A 19,729-nucleotide genomic window follows, 5' to 3' on the forward strand; every position below is an offset into this window, starting at 1 on the left:
TATGTGCCATTTCTGCAGTCACGTCAGAGCACATGTATTGACCGGTAATGGACTAAACACCAACATACATTCATGTATATGTTTATTTTTGAGAGAACAAGGAGAGACAGAAAATAATAATTGCATTCATCATCTGTTTTATAAGGACCGTAAAATAATTTAATTAGTAAAATTTCACCAGCCATTCTCATTTTTGTTTAGCTTTGTTTCAGATGAACAATGTAAACAATATACATTCTTATGGCAGAAAAATATAATACAGCTAACATTACAGGTCCAGAGTGTATTTTTGAGCACATTGACACAAGCTCTGAGGAGCAAAACAGGAAAGCCTCAAAGTGAACAAACATATCAAAATAGATTAAATTTAATAATCTGTAGTCCTCTTGTCCTGTGCACTATTAACATGCTGATAAGAGAGAGAAAGCACTTACCAACATATAAAAGCAGATAACTTTCAACAAAAAAGTTCAGTCTCCTGAGAAGACAATATTTGGACATAAAAGTTATTGGGATTACAATGGAAAATAAATGAAACAGTGGAACTGTATGTAAGAACAAGATTCACCTGGGTGGACTTCCTGCATTGGAGTTCATTAAAATTATTCCAAAGTTTACTCAAATGCAGCTATAGTTCACCTTCAGGTTTACCGGACCTCCCAGATCTCCATTAGACCTGTTTGCTATTCATTACTTAACTTTTTCATGAATAATGTGAAAGCAGAGCAGCAGGACGCTGAAGCTAAAGTCAACCTGTACTGCCACTGGCCAGTGGAGACAAATACCTCCTTTGCCTTGAATTACAGACACACTTTTTAAAGTAAGTCATGAATTTCAGGGGGGTTTTTTTGTTGTTGTTTTTTTGCCAGTGGATATCCAGGAAAAAGATAGCATATCTGACACCCTTCATGACCAGGTCTCTTTATTTATACCTCACTGTGGAAACTGCAGGTGCACACATAAATGGTTAGGCCAATCGCTTACAATATAAGAAAAAAACAAACTATAAAATTCCTTAAATGTTAAACAAATCTAAAATAAGATGACCACCTAAACTTCAAAGACAAGGGAAAATAAGCTTATAGCTCAGAGTTCATTTCTGAAAATTGACTACACATTTTATGATACAGAAGAGGTCATCTTTTCTAGTGGTACCCCCATCTTTCAGATATTCCCTTGGTCAGTGACATCCTCTGCAGAATCAGACCAGTTTATTTTAAGTAAGAGGACAAAATGGCTTAACCCAGCTGTAAAGTGAGCTCAAGGCAGCTGTAAATGTGTTGCACACAAAGTCCAAAAATGTTTTTGATATTGACAAGAAATCTTCAGGCAGTCTAGTGGAATGTTGTTAAAATTCCGAAGAATATCTACTTCTATTTTATATTTGTTTTTTTTCCCCTCACTGTCTTTATTTTTGTTTTGTATGTGGTCCACTATGCTGGTCCTATAATGGCTTCCAAAGAGATCCAGCATCTCGGCAGACATATCAAATAAAACATTCATTTAAAAAAAAAGGGAAAAACTGAAACGAAACCAATTTCTGTACAAAAGATGAGTGCTCAGCTGACTCTAGCAGCCCACCCCTGGTCTTGCAGACGGTTTTTGCCATTTTGGCTGGACCGCACCATGAAGAATCTGTCAGGTGGAGTTCTCACGAGTGCGTGAGATTTAAGTCCCACTCGTCTGTCGCCCTGTTGTAGATGTTCTCAGCTTGCAATGTGGCTTCTGGGCCACTTGGGAGCGCTGCCGCAGTCACTGATCACACGCTCATGGTCATCGTTGGAGAGTACTGAAGACATAAAAAAAAGAAAAAGATGACATCACAAAACTACATTTTTTAAGGTTTGGATTCCAAATTCTTTCTTTTTTCATCAACAGCAGCAGCAACACAACTGTACGTGCAGCACTAACGTTCTCATTTGGGAAAGTGTGAAGGAAGTTGCCTCCCAAGTCGCCGTCATCCCTCGGCGTACCAGGTGGGTTGCTCATGCTGCTCAGATTATTTGGAGAGTTCTACATTTGTAGAAAAAAAACAAAACAAAATGACACAGCTCACTCTTGGCAAGCAAAGGCATAGCTGAAATGAATTCTTAGCTGACACAGCCTGTTTATTGCCACTTTATAATCACCTTGGGAAGCCCATCTATGTCACCTGAACCTATGAGAAAATGGGAGCAAAGATCATACCAGACTTCATTTGTCACTAGTTTTCTGCTTTACAGATTCACAGGGTTAGCAGTACACAGACATATTAATGCATTTGCAACCAGGTTGTACCTAATGACCCGTTCATGTGTTGAGGCTCCATCCCTCCCAGGGGACCATCTGGACCCATTGGGAACTAAAGAAAGAGAAACAGAAAAAAGAGAGTTGTAGTGAGCGAACTGGCAACGTTAGCGCTAACGCGACAGCAACTGCAGGAGTAGCAGAGCTCAGTGACTCACGCTGGGTCTGTTCCCTCCTGGAGGCACCGAGTTGATCATTGTGTAGAGGTTTTCGCCCGAGTTAGTGGAATCTGGGGATGTGAACAAATTGTGAATGAAAGTTCACAGAGTCCTTGGCAAGGAGTGCTTCTGCTGGGGATACTTAAACGTCCTTTCAGAGAGTAAATACAGCCGTACGTATACTCGCAGTGGGCTAACCTGCTGGACTTGGCATGATCGGCGTTCCTGGTGGACAGCCCCCCCCTGCCCCTCCTGGCGGACCCTAAGACCATCAAAAAGAGAAAAAGTCATCAGCGGCACATGCCTAACACAGCTGTTATTGTTTTTATAGGCCCCACCTTCAATGGCGGTTTTAAAAAGCCGTCACTGCAAATATTCACAAGCAGTGTTTGTGCATTTGCCTTTAAAACTATTTATTTCCTTTTACCTTTAATTTTTCTTTTGCTCCTAGAATTGCAGTCATATTTTCCTAAAGTGTTCCCTCCCCTGAAGTAACAGTGACCAAACATAATAGTCCATGCTGGCTGCCTTATCAGCTCAAGTATCTGGACTTTCCTTTCTGTTTCCTCTTTTCATTATTGCTTTGCCAAGTCTTTTTTTAGTCTGCCTTCGCGTTTCATGTGTCCGTATGAGTTTAGCAAATCTCTCACCACATATGTCCCAGGAGATGATGAAGAATATGGGATCTGCAAAACAAACAAAAAATAAATCAGTAAAACCTTTTTAATCAAGCCACCGGTTTTTATCTTCATCAGAGCAAATATAAAACCCCATCTTAACCCTTAGATTAAAGACAAGCTTACCGTGTTAACGTTGTTGGGATTAGGCCATGGTCTACCAGTGCCTGGACCCCTTAACAAAGCCAGAAAACCACATTCATCTCTTTAACATTGCTTTTTTTCCCCTTTTTACTACAAAACAACCCTTTGAACCAAAAAAAAAAAAGACTAATCCAATAAAACCAGAAAATCCTGTTGGTCTCAAGCAAACGTGTCTACAAATGCAGTCCTGAATTTAGGTGACATCAGGAATGCATGCTTGAGACAGAGAATAGATGTAGGTAATGACAGGATGCTTACATGTTCACTCCTGCCATGTTTGGACCCATAGAATTTGGAGGTCTCATCCCACCGCCGTAGTTCTGCAATGACAACCAAGGATCAGACTACGGTAAGCACAGCAGTGCGCGCAGAGTGGGAGAGAGGAGGAAGAAAAAAAAAGAGGTTGGTTAGTTTGGAGGAAAACAACCAAGAATTCATAAGATCACAATCCCTTAACAATAATGGTAAGCCTGACAGACTGTGGGTGCATGAGAAATGTAGAGACTGGGATTCAGAGTACAGAAACCATTGTAGATGTGAAGGAAAGTGTATTGTAATGGGGACTGCTAGGTAGAGAGTCCGGTAAACTAGTCTGTGTCTTAGAGCTTAGCATGAGAGCTGTGGGAACAAACCTGCAGTCCGGGCCCCATGGGGCCCATGCCTCGGGGAATGGTCATTCTCTGCATGGGGCCCAGGTTGGGATGGCCTGAAGATGGAAAAAAAAATGAATAAATCACACATTTCTGTCTGATAACAAAGGTAAATGGGAGGTGGACAAATGCCATTTTAAAGGTTCTGTATTTTAATTGATCAAATTATTAAAATGAGCCAGATTTTAAAATGGTTCACTAGTGTGACCCAAGCTGCAATCGTCAGGCTTTCAGTACCTGGAGGCCGTGTTGGGTCTATTAAGTTTGGTGGTAAAGGTTGCCCTCCCGGAGCCTGGTAGAGAAACAGGGAGAAAACAATACAGTCCATTTACCCCTTGGTGCAAAATTGCATTAAGAACACACAACATTTCACAACACAAAATCACATATCGCACATACCAGGCAGGGTCTTACCTGGTTGCCCATTCTAATTGGTGCTCGGGGTCCTCCAGCATAGCGTGGTGACATAAATGGCTGAGGTTGAGAAAGAGAAATAGTTTGTAATTTTGCTGTCTATAGAAGCCATCTCGCAGTGCAGTGTGACAGAATTAAAACAAACAAACGCAATCTATGCAAAAGGTTAGAAAAGCAAAGGCGGAAACTCAAGCTGCTGCAAGCGTTACCTGTCCGTGAGCTCCCATCACGTTAGAGTTAGGTGGAGGCTGAGCATGAGGGGATGCCTGGGAGCCTGCTGGACCCTGTGAGGCCCCAGGAGGAGGTGAAGGGAGGAGAGTGTGGAGAGAGGACCGAGGAGTTGGAGAGCGGTGGTGGAGGATTGGGAGATAGGGTGACGAGGTGGAGGACGGAGGGGGGCGTTATGGTAGTGGTGTGGAGGAGCATAGAGAAAGAGAGGAGGGGAAGTTAGGGAGGCGTGTTGGCAGAATAAAAACATGCATAGAAACACACAAAGTGAAGGTCTGAGAGATGGATTACTGGCGCAGGTCACCAGAGAGGAGCAGAGAGGTTAAAGGGAGAAAGTTAGATGGCTTCTGGTGATATAATTATGCTCCGAGAGAATGACTACAGAAGCCCCTCTAATTTAAGAATCTGAGATTAAAAAAGCTTCATGTAAGACTAAGTGTATAATGGGACTATTGTGGCTGTTGATAGTCAATGTTAGACTGATGTTTAAGCCTGGATGATCACGTTTCCAGCTGTGCTCTAAAAGCATTTGGGAAAGTAATGAACTAAAAAATATTAAACAACATTCCTTTAAGTTGTATGATTTTGTCTCAAAAGTCTTCAGGAGCAGGCTGAGCAGGACAAACATTTAGCAAAGAAACTGTACTTTCTGCTGAGCGATTTCACTTCCTGGTTTGGGCTTATATCTAGCTAGTCTCTGACTCAAACCAGGTATCGAATGCAGGAAGACTTTAACTCTGGCAGAAATGTCCAGCCTTAAGGCTTAAAGAAATTGTATATCATATTATATAGAGAGTGAAAACCTTTAGAAGGATTAAATTAGAAAGAGTTTGTTCATAATGAAATGAGGCAATAAACAAAGTTAACACTAGAGGGCAGTGCTACTTCAGAACGGTCCAGCAGGGTGCTCCAACTGGCCTTAATTCACATTTCACTGAGTCCACTGATGCATAGCCCTGACCGCTGGGATAATGGCCCTTGCTTGAAAGAAACTCACAGGGTAGCAAGTGTGTGGGTAATTCTATTATCCATCCCTGGAGGATCAGAACATCTCTTGTATGATGTTGGGCTTCCCTAGAAAGCTTTTCTAAGCCACAGAGCCACAGATCTTTTCTGTGACAAAAACAAGCGTAGAAACATATTCCATTTACATATTTCTCACCTACATTTACATTTACATATTTCAGTTCACAGTATCGGCTTGAAAAGGAGGTCAGACGTTCCAAGAAGCCCTTTACATACTTTGACACGCAGTCTTTGCCGTGAAGAAGGAAGGAGGAAGTTATCTGGTAGTTGACAGCAGTGCGTTTTGCACAACTCACGCACGCCTGTGGCCTGGCAGTTACGGGCAGCGCGGTAACGGTAACTCTACCCGACAGAGCGAGAGTGCTCGAACAGTGGCTGCCATTAGCGGCTAATGGGCGTAATCAGAGCGAATCCCAGTGGATGCTAGGGCTTGGCACATGACCAGAGACAGAGGCATAATGGCCCCACTGTGCGTGCTGCCTCCGAGTTGCCGGCACGTGCATGCGTGCGTGCATGTGTGTGTGTGTGTGTGTGTGTATGGGAGTGCGAGGGTGCACCCAGAGGCCTGGTGTTTGACTCTATGGCACCTCAAAGCTGATAGCAGAAGTTGGAATGGTTTATGGGATCAGTAAGTGTGAGGAGAAGAGCAAGCCCTACCTGAAAGAAGCCAGGAGCCATGGGTCCACCGGCCATGCCATCTCCGGAGGGCATGTTCCCCAGGACTGGGCTAGCAGCTGCAGCCGCACTCTGTGAACAGGCACAGGGATAGCTTTGTTTTACAGTGTTATCCAAATTGCACTAAAGCTAAACTAAATACATTTTCAGTGCACATTGCATGTAAGTCACTGCATGTAACCGTGCTAACCTGCATTATACAATTTGTATGCAGACGTACTATATACATTTTCATATGACCAAAAAGCTTAGAAAAGCATCAGCGTGTATCATCATCAAGTTGGATTTTATATGTCAGTATCAATTAAAAGGATCGATCATGACAAAGTTAATAATGGACATTCTAAAATGTGTTTGGTTAGAAAAAAAAAAAATCAAATGGCAATATAGGCTCTGCTATATTCTGTATGTAGCCAATATATATGCATTTATTATGTTTATCCTCAAATGTATTATTAAAATACCTTTATGGAAATTTTAAAAGGGCATATTTATATATCAAGCAGTTCAAAATCAACCGTCACAGTCTCGCCGACCGGAACTTTAAAAGTCTTCACTGCCAAACAGGCTTTGTTGTGTCTTCCAAATTCTCTTGCTACCTAAATAATCTGGGCAATGTTAAAATGAAAGCATCAGCATCAGCAAAATCAATAGAGGAAATACGTCCTACGGCACTGCCGAGACTCATGACAGACAAGTCATCTCTTTAATGAGTGGCAGATATAGGAGAATAAATCAAAGTCAATTACAGTGAGCATCATTTGGTATGTGCAGGCTTTTTATTTATAAATTTTTTGGATAGTGCAAGGCAAGCAATCCAGGCACTAATGATTAATCTATCACTATATTAATGTGTCTGGAGATAAAATCTTCCTGTGCTGTAATTTCAACTAAATCTAATATCTTCCAGCCTTGTGTTTGTACATCAATATTTAGACTGGGATATCTTAACACGCAGGTAATTCCTATGTTCTCGGGGTCCTGTGTTCTCCCAGGGTCCTATGTTCCTGGGGTCCTATGTTCCCAGGGTCCTATGTTCCTGGGGTCCTATGTTCCCAGGGTCCTATGTTCCCCAGCTCTATGTAGCACATAAAGGGAACCTGACGAAGATATTCCCCAGCTCTGTAGTAACGTTCTATGACATGCGCTATTGTGGGAACTTGTCAACAGGGTTTTCTGTTCCCCTGTACTGCCATATGGATCTCTATATAATAGGCTTAGGGTTACAGTTATGGGTTAGGAGGGTTAATGTGTGTGAACAGAATACAAAACAAGGGAACATAGGACCCTGGGAACATAGATATGCTCCCCTAACACGCACTCCCCCATCGACAAAACGAGATCGGGGAGTTACACCATGACACCTTCCTTTCTCTTTTCTTCCTCCTCAAAGGAAAAAAAAAATCAAACCGAAACTGTGGCCTGCCAGTGAGAGTCCTGAGCATGTCAGCGATACCACAAATGCCGCATCTCTAGTTGGTCACTTGATGTGCATGTCTCACCTAACTTTTGAGTTGAGTCTCCTGTGGGGGCAGGCCCTGGACCTGGTACAGATCCAGTACAGACCCATGCCTGAGCATGCAAAAGCGGATTAGGAAAGATCGCGATTTAAGGGCCCGATGGCAGGTAGGGCGACGGATTAAAATCTTGAAGCCGTGTAAGAAGCTCATCTTGTTATAGAAGGACAAAATCGCCTTTGACCGACATGGCATGTGAATGACGAGTCGTTTGTTGTAACAAGTGTGTCTGAGTATGGTTCGTGCCATTGTATTATTGTGACCGTCAAACTGCTCTGCCCAGGTTCTTGTTTCGTTTAATGTGTGGCCATCAAAATAATCAATGCCAATTATATTAACAAACACTCAACACGTAATCCCATGCATGGTACAGGGGCAGAAGGTAAAAACACACACTCTGTTAGCAAGCCAACTACTAAGCCTGAGCCAGTCCCATTTAAAGACTGTGTCAAGAATAACATTTTTATGCATGTATTAGGTCCTTTAAATGCTTGTCCAGCGCTGCTCCATCCAGAATTTATCAACATTTTGTAACCCTTTCAAAGTAGAGAAATAAGCCAGAGAGAAACATTTTACAGCTTTTCCTCAGCACTCCCACAAAATCCTCTTTTCCTACTGAAAACAGGGAGTATTAGTGAGATTAACACAATCAAAGAGTATGGATACAGACTAGGAGATTTGCTCTCCTCCAACCCCCAAACACTGCACTGAAACAGTACAGCCAGATTTCAAAACAAACATCAAGTGTGGTAGGTTATTCTAGCTCTATGACTTCAGTACCTGGCCACAAAATGTGGGACACCTTTTGGCTCCAGAAGACAAATTACCTACCGGGTAAACAGTTAATGACAGAAAGAGGAATGAATGAGAACGAATGATAAAGAAAATTCCTGAAACCTTGGTTTCAGGTTTTAAGCCCAGCCCAAGGCTGATTCTAGCAAATCCATTGCTAGATAAACAGGTTTCTAAGTAGAGTGGCATGAGCCTTCCCGCTGCAACATCTGTCTAATAATAAGAGCAAGTTGGCTCCCTTCTGATTGGACAATTAAATTCTCCAGTCACTGCAAAAGCTGTCAGCATGGGCAACCCGTGGACATCAGACAATGTTGAGGATTAGGTCTAAAGAAGGAGTATGAAATCTTTCAACACTCTAGAACTCATTATTAACGCAGTATGAACAACACTCTAGAACTCTATGAAATACAGATAAATATTTAATAAATATAAATATTACTTCCTTTGGACTAATAATCCATGAACCAATACTTTCCCAAACTGTTTTCAGAGCTCCCACTTACATTACACACTGCATTACATCTAAAACCAGATTTTGGTTTTTTTTTTTAAAAGAGAGACCCTATTGTAAGTCAGCATTATTTGCAACCAACATGGACATCTGTACCCACCTCAGAACAGAGTCAATCACCCAGTCTCCCTACAATAAAACCCCCCAAAGTACCTCCACCATCCAAACAAACCCACTGTGGCAGGTTCTGTCCCTAGTTTGTCAAGCTCACCACACCAATTCTGGTAGGAGTAGCCACCCTCCCTACATTTCAGAAAAAAAGCATGGCTCTCTCCTGCTTCCTGAATCAATCACTCTTATCAGACCATCACAAACCCCTATGGAGTCTGGAGGAGCGAGCTGCCGGCCCTGGGGCGCTCGGCACCACCGAGGCAGTCTAAACAAGCAGTGAGCAGCCCTGCCTCCATTTCCTGCCCAAGCCATGCCCACTGTCTGTGGTTTGCCTGCTGAAATTAGACCTAGGACTGCCTCAGGAGCAGTCTCACATTTGGAATGTGTCGCAGTTCCATTCAGGCTTGGTTCATTTTGTCGCCTTTAGAGCCATGGGGTGGGTGACAGTGAGAAACACTGTGGTTCTTTAGATGAAGAGATAGGCACCAGTAGATGGACATGGGACAGGAAGTGCGCACCAAGGCTAGACCAGAGAGAAGGGGGAGTGGAGTGACAAGGGACGAGAGGAGGAAGTGAAGAGTGCCAGAGCTAAACACAGAGACAGACAAACAACCAAGATGGAGAGAGCAACAAGAGGTGGCAGAGTTCTTCCTGTCTGGACTTTGAAAATGCTGCTCATCCCAGTCCTCGCAGGCTCATGTGCCCTCCTCATATGCCCACACAATGATGAGCAGGTGATGAGTGACACGCGAGACAGTGGGACTAAGGCCTACTTCACCTTGCAGTCTGATGAAATAAAGCTCGTCATCAAGCCCTGACCTCAAGATGAGCATACATCTGGTGGCACAAATATTCATACGATCTAGGGCCAACAGACCCTTGGCATAGAGGGCAACCCGAAAGATAAGTCTCCTCACAAATAAAAGCCAGTGTTGCCGGGGTAAATAAGCTGGCCTTGAGGAGGTTTGGAAGATTGCAAAAACAAAATGAATGCTGCAAGACAGATTAGATTTGCTTTTACTTCTCAAACACGTATGAAGAAATGGAAACTGAAAAATCACAAACCGTATACTGTTGTGCCATTAAATCATTTGATATCCATTTCTGTTAACAGATTCATAATGCAGAGAAGCAGACGTTTGTCAGTAAACACCCATTTTCCACTCAAAATGAGCAAGCTGTTTCTCTGCTGCCTGTCACTCAGTGGGACAGGTGTTATTGGTTTGCTTATTCACACATTTATTTGTACGTTGGGGGGGTGGGGGGGGGGGGGTCAGCAGAGGAGCGAGGGAACGCACTCATCTGTCTCCACAGAGCCAGTGGATGAGTGCCATCTGCCTGGTAACCACGTCCCTTACTCTGACGTCACTGCCACATATGACATCAGTCCGGACAAGAGGCCGCAGCCCGCGGGTTAAAGGGTGATCGAATAATGCAGAGATAATCTGAGGACAGTGTGTGTGCTGGGGGTGGGGGTGGGGTTGCTGTCTGAATTGGTAGAGAGGAAGAGAAAGAGAGAGAGAGAGACGTATAGGGAGCATGAGTATGTGTGGGAGTGTTTTTGTGAAAGGGAGAGAGAAAAAGAAAATGAAAGAAAAAGTAGAATGTGTGCATGTGTGTGTGAGCAAGTCAGAGAGAGAGAGAGAGAGAGAGAGAGAGAGATTTTAGCCTGGGGCAATACCTACTTTCTGATGTGAGGATGAAGCCAGCAGGTTCCCATGGCAATGTATTAATGATTGACAGAGGCCCACAGATATAGATTCCTTCAGTACCTCATGGGCTGCAGTGGAAATCACAGTCTTAAGAAGAGGTGAATTAACGTTTAGGTCAGGACCTTAAGAATCTGTGATTGAGCAAAGAAGGACCTCCCTGAGTCATAAAATCATCAACTAGACTAAGATCAAACAGCAATTAAACCCAGAACCTGTTTCTATCAAAAAATAAAGGCATCAAATGTCTTTCTTTCCAGCTTCTCTCTCTCTCTCTCTCTCACACACACACACACACACACACACACACACAAAACCATACAAATCAACAAACAGGTTGGAGAACAAGCCCCAAAAACCATTAGTGTCAACAGTTCGATTATTCCACTGTTCTGCTGTAAACTGATAGGCTTGCAGTGTAATGGCTACTGACAGCTGGCCCTGAGAGACAAGGGAGGAGCAGCACGGAAAAAGGGAAAACTTCAAACGAGAACACCCATCCATCTGCTGCCTCCTCCGCTGGCTTCCCCTGCTATTTCCTCACCACTCCACCAGTCGTCCCACCCCTCATCCCTCCATGGCTGAAGGAGCTCTCTGTCACCCTTTTCCCCCCTGTTCAGCCATGATTCATTAACTACATTTCTCATACTGCTCCTCACTTCGATGTTGGTGGTGTGAAGTACGAGCTCATGGCTTGGGGTGAGGGGGGATTGAGACTTGGGTGAGGAGGAGCCCTCGGCCTGTAACCATGACACCCACCATCCTCCCTGCGTAGCAAGTCCGATTATTAGACACTAGCCTTCTGGGAATGGAGGCGCACCAGTTGCCGGGTGATCGGTGCCTCTCCACACTTGCGCCGCCCCAGCTTGGAGCTTTAAGCTCCGCCCCAGCTTGGAGCTTTAAGCTGCACACACAGTTTCCACACAATCATGCATTTCAATTGTGTGCCTATAATGCCAGAGTTTAATGATGTGCTATGCTGGTTTAAAATCTCAATGCTCCACAATAGGGCTCAGCACAATTGAATTTCTCACATGCTGGTTCATGCTCTTGTAATAATATCATGGTGTAAAGATCTAAATCTGTAGAATTAGGCTAGAATTTTTGCATTCCCTCATTTCAGGTAATAAAATATGCATGTAGCATGCCAACAGGCACTTCAAATTTTTGTGAAGGCATGCAATTAAAATATTTAAAATGTCTGGAGTATCCGATGAAATATGGTCTTCAGTATTAACCTTATTATCCAGATCTTTTCCTAACAAGTGATGTCACAAAAAGTGCACAGAAAGTACCTAAGCGGCCCTAATCTCTGATACCCTTTCTCTCTGTACCTCCACACCTGCCCCAATTACTGAGAAAATATCCTCATGACACGAATGCTGAATTGTATGTTTCAATGTTTGAATTGTATTTAATGTTTGCAAACATTTGCATTGATAGGCACATACACAATATTTGCTAAACCTCCCCCCCATAAATAATTAAGGAGGGAAATGTTCCTAGTGCTTGCAAGGTTCAGGTCAAGCCATCTGTCCCAGCCGCTATTTTGAGAAACTCTTTGGTAGAGAGAGATTCTTAAGAGCTAGCGTCCGCACCAAAGAGGGCAGCGCAATTAGAGCGGGAGAGGCAGAGCTTGCATGTGAGCCCGTCTGCCCTTGGCCAATTGACCTTCCTGATAAAAGTGGCATTAGTGGCAATTAAGCCACAAAATGTAAAACAAGTGTCCTTAAGAGGAGTAGCTGAGAGAGATGTTGGGTGTCACAGGTCAAACAATGTCCTACTAAAGTGAACAACATGAAGTAATTTTCATCCTGGTACACTATAGTGTTACCATCACCTTAGCAGTAAATATTAAAAGAGGTTTCTGTCCAAGAAATTTCAATTGCAAGGAGTTTATCTGAAAATCGTACTATAGGTATAACAATAAACATCTGACATAATTCACATCCTAAGATTAGCTTGATGATAAGATATTCTCAGGGTATATTTGTAATTCATGTAATATCTGGATGTTCTATGGATGTTTGCCATCTTTGACTTTTAGCTTTGGTCATTTGTAAATTGGCACACAGAGTCACTGCAAAGCAACCAGTGAGGTTCAAGAATAGTTAACGGAGTAAAACGGTGAACATTTTTTCACTAGAGGAAATGCATTTGAATGAGCCACACCCACTTGCTGCAGACCAGGCGACAAAACAGTGTGGAGCCAAGGAAAGAATGAACTGAATAGCTCCTTTGGTTTACAATAGTGCTTAGCTCTATGTGGCCTTGGTTCAATATGACAAAGCCTACATTTGTTCACCAGCAGCATTGCATTAATAATGCTAAAGTGAACTAATTCAGTTAAGCCAATAAAATCCTTAGTTCTTGTGAAAGACAGACCATGGCCACACCTCTCTCAACACGTTTCCCTGACGCCCTGTATATAATATGTATTAGCAAACTGAGGAGACAGACCTCCAGTTGGTTTAAGAGCACTGAAATAGAACACTGTCTACACTACAGAATCTCAGTTCCTGTCAAAGTTCAAAACATTTTCCACTTTTTTGAACCAAGTTTTCAGCTGAGCTCGGTAAGACACCCTCTGTCTCTGCTCGCATGTTGTCTTGGGCATCATTACACACTCATTGTGTGAGGTGGCTACACGCGTACGGACAGATGCCGGCATGACGTGCTCACCTCTGAATGACAGACTACCTTAGGTCAACCTGCTGGAGGCATTCCAGGAGACCATGGAAACCATAAGCAGCAAATGAGTCCATAAGGGAAAAAAACAGAGCATGTTGTTTCTTTTGTCTCAGAACTTTAGAGGTCTCAAGGGAGGTCTTTCAGTAAAAAGCTAATCCAGATGAGCAAATTGACCAGAGTCAACCTGCTCAGTGTATCTGTGTACATCACTGAAGTGGTCTACCATAAAAAAATATGAGATGAACATCAAGGCCATCATAATTCTAACATCCATTCAAAAGGATCAAATAGAAAATGTTATTATTTTGGTTTCCAAGGGAAACAGAAGGCCTCCCTTATGGAAAAAAAATTCCTTATACCACCATGTTAAATACAGAAACAAACTCTTGGCATTGTGCCTTCTAAACAATACTGACAGGATAGCAGTGGCTTCAATTCAGCCTCACAAATTCATTCTCACCTAGTCTGTGAGTGTGTAAACTCTTTCTTAAATTATACTTTTGTTGGGTTAACCAAAAACCTTCTTCTAGACTAACACAAGCTCAACAATTCAAATTATAAGCAAAGGAACAGGAAAACATATGAGAACAATTCAGTTAACTGGGACATCACAGGCTTTTAGGAAGAGGAGATTCAATTGTGGAATGTAAACCAAAATAATATATCTACAAGAAATGTAGGAGGGCCATGGTTCAAAATGTCTTTCTCTTGTTGATTGAGCAGGCGGTCAAACATTTCTAGACAAAATCTCCACAATATCATGGGGAATTTGGGCAAATCACTGGTGTTCTAATCCTTAGCCTGGCCCCAAGAGAACAGCAGTGTGAGCTTTCCAGCCTCCTATAGACTGGAGCATATCCCCCCCTCCCCTCCCCTCCCCTCCCCGACACACACACACACACACTCACTCCTGTACATACCCACCCACCTCCACCTCAGCGTTGAAAACAACAGTCAAGCAATGTCCTCTTCACAAAGAATGAAAGAAAGAAGGAGAGAGAGAGAGAGAGAGAGAGAGAGAGAGAGAGAGAGAGAGAGAGAGAGAGAGAGAGAGAAGGGTGAAGGAAATTCCTGGAATAGTTAAGGCTGCCTTCTCACTCACACAACTGCTATGTCAAGCCAAGTACAGGAGCACTCTTATCAGCAAGCAAGCTAATTAACCCACTCTCTCTCTCTCTCTCTCACACACACACACAGACACACACATACACACATTTGTGCACTTAGCTGAACATGCACTGTGTTCTTCAAACCTTCTGGCTGCATATTGTTTTGTTTATTCGAAGCAGGCAAAAAAAAAATAAAAATCCTTGTCTGAGCTCCCCTCCCCCATGCTACTCTCTTGCTCTCTGCCCTTCAGAAACTCTCTCTCTCTCTCTCTTCACTCATTTCCTTCCTCTTCTCTCCATTCCCTGACTAATCCCCAGGTTGCTCTGGCAGAGCAGTTTGAACCTGTGCATGATTATATGCCTCCAACATAAACCTGTGCAGTCTGCAATGCCGACAGGGTCTTTTAGTGAACAGTCAATGCTTCACAAAAACATCATATAAACACCAGTCTGTCAGCATGAGTCTGAAGGTGTAACAGACTATACAGAGGTACTCAACAGCCCAAAAGACTAGACAGACACTTGGCAACTCTTAAATACACATGATCCCCATTATCAACCCCATCCCCCTATTAAACAGGCCTTTTTTGTCTCAAAGAGAGGACACAGCAGGCAAGATAAACACCAACCCCAACACACCCACCTACCCACCCATACCCACATCCACACACCCACACACACAGGAGCTCCTTATGGGTTAAGCCTTTTAGAGATGCAATTTGTCTGTGATGTCACAATAGAGCAAACACTGACAAAAAAGAAAAGAGAGGTGGTGCAAACAGGACCCTTGGAGGGCCCAACGACAGACATCCTGTGTGTGACCCCTTTGCAGAGTGTCTCACACCTTCAACTGATCAAAGCCTCTAATCAGTGTTAACGTCATTACTGAATATGCAGAGACTTCATGGCTCTGCTTCAAGCTCTGACTGGAGCGAAGGAAATCAATCATTGGACAATGGTGGACGGTGTGAAATAGACATTTAACCTGTGAAAAGGTGAAACACCCTGAGTCTGGAAACTAAAAAGCTCAACTAGCCCTTCATATGAGCATTTATTTGAACAGTGCGGTAATCACACAACAGCTCATTCCGCACGCTATCTACGGTGGCACAGGAAATGGTCCACAGTTGTTATGATCATGCCTCTGGTTTGAAAACAATGCCCCATCAATTCTATGTTTGCTCAAAGACCTGACTTCAGAACAATCTAAGGGGGTTGTGTAAATGCATGCATTTAATTAAATTATTTGAGAGCATTACCATCGTTGACCCTCCCACCCCAGGAAAATGTAAACAAATCAAGAACTATTTCTCTCCTCATCTGGCAGGATTATGCTCTGGTTCTCTCCCAGGCATTTGTACCTTGTTAATGACATTTTTTGTCCCCAAACTGGGAGTTCTGTTGCGTGTGTGTGTCAGTGCCCCTCCTTTCCTGCTGTGTCAGGGTTAAAAAGCTAAAAAGCTAGAACCAGCCTCACCATTATCAGGTCCTCTGCACGCCCCTCCCCCACTGATTCACCCTCCACCACACCATCAGCTATTTCTGGCTTAAAGGGCCCGGTCAGCCTTAAAAGGGTTGTTTTTATTAATAATGCCACAGAGACTGCAAGGTGCCTACATCCTCCCACACTGCTTATGAACATTTCCACTGAGGAAGGACTTTAAAGCTAGGGTCAGGGATTCGTGGAAAACAAACATCATTTTTGCTCACGTTAAATTCTGTGCTTATTCTTCATCTCACTTTCCTACCCTAGCCCTGCTTTCCCCATTGGTGGACCACCATAGTGGAATCAGTCATCACAAACAATGGAAATTGAAGCAAATCCATGTCCATTAAACTAAATGAAATATGTTACTGACGGTAGGTCATGGCATTCAGAATGCAATGTATGAATTTTGGAAGGCAACAGGTTTGTAACCCCTTCTTCCAGGGTTGAAGACAGTTCAGTGCCACTCTACTGCTAACTGTGGCTTTAATGAGGAAGGACCTCCATGCTTGAGACGGTGCAGAGGGATTTCCTATCTGAATCCAGTCCAGGCAGAGGTTCCACAACACGGACTAATATTCTCCTCCCTTTGCAGGACTTGTTAAATTTAATTTACGTTCAGTGTATATGAACAGACACTCAGCAGTGCTTAATTACTGAATAAAAGCCTTTTTCAATGTAATTCAACCTAAGTCAGTCTAGGAATATGCACAGCAGTTTAAAGCTCTTGGTTTTAAAGGAGATTTGTTTAAGATTAGTTTCTGTGTTACATAGTACAAGTCCTTCCATCAATGACACTTTAACTCTGTGCAATCAATCTGGAAAAAGAAAGATGTCCACAACAAAGTGTCATATTTGAGACTATTGCCAAAATGCCTCACAGATATTCTTCAAATGAATAAAATCCCAAAACTCAAACCCAATCAGTGATATATATTGTGTCTTCTGCCTTATTTAGTAGTTGCGAAATACTACCTTGCTGATGGCAGCATGGAATGGAGGGAGTAACCAGCGGGCAACATAGGAAGAAAGGATCAGCAATAGCCTCTTCCCATCATCCTGCACTTCCTAACACCACCAGGCATTTAGGAGAAAACCTCAAGGGTTCTCCCTGCCAGTCACAAACAAGTGGCTGGAACAGGTTCCTGCTACATGTCTGCTACCCTCTTTTTTCCCCCCACTCTCCTCCCTGGTTCTCCTGCTTAATTCTGAGCTGACTGTTTAGACTTCCTGTTCATCTCCTCCTCCTGCCCCTGCCCCCAGCAATCCCTTCACTGTTCTCCCACCCTGCTCAGCTTGCCTCTCCTTCCGGTCTCCCTGTCTAGTAAAACAAACTGTACAGTGTAAAGGAACACTGTCATGCTCCACTGAATTTAATGGTCTTACCACATAGAGGCAATACTGTTATTATCAAAAATATCACCCATGCAAAATCCGACTACTCAAAAAGAGGCCACTGGGTCAGTTCAGTGGGAGTGTCATATCAGTGAAGCTCAATGTTATTTGGTACTCTAAAACTGACTTAACATAAAAATAAGAAATAAACATAACTAAATATAACACAAAATAAAATGGTAAACCTCTAAAACTAAAAGTAAAAAACTATTTTTTATAAAGTGTTTTATAAAATTAACTGCATTTGCTCAGTGAAAGCTTTCAAAAAACACAAAGTGAGAATGAAATAGGAAGTATTTTATACTTCTATTTCGCTGATTGCAGTGAACATCACACATTTTACAGCTGTAATTCCACACAGGCATTTATATCCATAGTCTCTGCTTGGAAATTCACAACCTGAAAGCTAGAAAATCTAAAACATACACCATTATTGGCCATTTATTCCTAAATGTAAGATCAACTGGGGCTTATCTGTAGAACTTCGAGCACTCTGTTGTGCCATGATATGAGCATCTGCGCTTTATGTTAGCATAAAGTAAAAGCGACAGACGCAAGCCGTTATTTTTTTTTTTTGGTCAACTTTTTTTTTTTTTTTTTTACAAATTAGGAAAGCAGATATCTCTTCTTATGCTGAAGATCGCGTTTAACACAACATAACTCACGTAATCATGGAACGCTTTGGCTTCACTGGAGTGGTCACACGTGTCCCTCCTCTCGGGGGCTGCACAATAGAGGTCCCAAAATACACTAAAAAGAGAAGAAAGTTCATAGCAGATAGTGGTACCTATGTGCCTGGTTTTTAAGACATGTTAAGGCTGAAATAATCCTAGTTTCAAAGTATTTTTGAAAAGAGAGCTGACAGGCTAATATAGAGAAGTATTAATTCAGAGTCATGGCATCTATTATACACAATACATTTTAAATATACACAGATAGATAAAAGATTATCTCTTGTTACTTATTTAGCAAGCTTTATCATAATGCGACAATAAATATGATATCACAAAAATGTCTCATCATAATTTCGGGAAAATTGATGGGTCACGTACCACCACCATGAGTGTAGAAAGCCCGGTGGCTCTCCAAGCGTTATGTTCTTCTCCCATCTTATCTAAATGAAATAAGAAACCTTAGTGATTTTCATCACGCAGCTTGCAGTGATGATGGCAGTTTAGGTCGTCCAGTGATCAATAACATGCAACAGATGTTGAGGCGCAATCAAAATGGAGGTCACGTACAGAACAAAGGCCGCCGAATGGACGGGGTCATTTATTTAACGTTAAATATAAAGACATGCAAAATATGAAATACATGCTACCTCCGATAGGAAGGTCTGTGCCGACTTCTGCGCTCCGACATGTAACAAGTACTCGTAGACGTACAACGCCAACCTGCGCGGGATGTGCGAGATAAATGTTTTTGGCATGTCAGCTTCATTTAAATATCTTAATCGCTACAGTGAGTTAAATACAACACATTTTCCCCCGTCTAATCAGTCATAAGCAGAAACACAATCATCGTTGCTTGCCTGCCATCTCAAATTTGTATATAAACAGATTCAGGTTGAATATTTCTTCTTTCGAAGCACATAAGTAACTAGATGCAAGATTGTACCGATGCATTATCTTCTACCGTTATAATAATGTTTAAACAAAATTCAGACAAAAAGTATAACAAGATTCAAGCCACAGGATTGCATTTTAAGGACAAAACATATGCCCACAGGTGAAATGTACGTGCCGACCCAACATATATTAAACCAAGGTAAGTTGTTCTAGTACTATCGTAACACAGGACATGCAATGTTTCATTCAATTTCCACAATTTCCAGCAGTGCGCTCCGACTCTACGAAATCTAAACGCTGCCCGCCAAGAGAACTCGTCTAAGCGGTAGGGAGCAGTGACAACACAATCAACTGTCTATGAAAACAACCAGTAAAGAAACAGATCCAGTGCTTACTTTTCCCGAGCTTGCCCGTCCGACGGCACCACTGTACCTTTCCCTTTTGCGAACATGACTTGTGCTGAGTAAAACCGTTTGCCTACGACGTGTTTCTTAGGTTCCAGCTGTCAACGTGCAGCCCGTTCGTGACCCCATCCTACTGCGATAATGCAGTTCAACCGACCCTGGTCACAGCCAGAGC

At 42.7% G+C, this 19,729-nt stretch overlaps 1 protein-coding gene across 4 annotated transcripts; it reads right to left on the reverse strand.

Annotated features, from left to right (window-relative positions):
* Positions 1-65: 65 nt before the first annotated feature.
* ssbp3a (single stranded DNA binding protein 3a) lies at positions 66-19,729 on the reverse strand. 4 transcript variants are annotated; one of them, XM_027029920.3, is made up of 18 exons: positions 19,546-19,729; positions 18,904-18,976; positions 18,635-18,696; positions 18,248-18,332; positions 6,241-6,330; positions 4,539-4,613; positions 4,330-4,389; positions 4,153-4,207; positions 3,898-3,971; positions 3,524-3,585; positions 3,248-3,296; positions 3,095-3,130; positions 2,643-2,706; positions 2,445-2,515; positions 2,278-2,341; positions 2,130-2,158; positions 1,912-2,013; positions 66-1,789 (listed from the first exon to the last, which is right to left on the reverse strand). In XM_027029920.3, exons 1-18 carry the CDS (start codon positions 19,599-19,601, stop codon positions 1,760-1,762), a joined length of 1,137 nt encoding a protein of 378 aa, XP_026885721.2. In that variant the 5' UTR covers positions 19,602-19,729; the 3' UTR covers positions 66-1,759. The 4 variants fall into 4 exon arrangements, with proteins under 4 accessions (XP_026885721.2, XP_026885712.2, XP_026885735.2 ...); XM_027029911.3 differs by having other exon boundaries at positions 3,524-3,609; positions 19,546-19,728; XM_027029934.3 differs by lacking the exon at positions 4,539-4,613 and having other exon boundaries at positions 19,546-19,725.

This window comes from Electrophorus electricus, chromosome 11 (genome assembly GCF_041902795.1).
Source record: "Electrophorus electricus isolate QZ-2024a chromosome 11, ASM4190279v1, whole genome shotgun sequence".
Taxonomy (NCBI): domain Eukaryota; kingdom Metazoa; phylum Chordata; class Actinopteri; order Gymnotiformes; family Gymnotidae; genus Electrophorus; species Electrophorus electricus.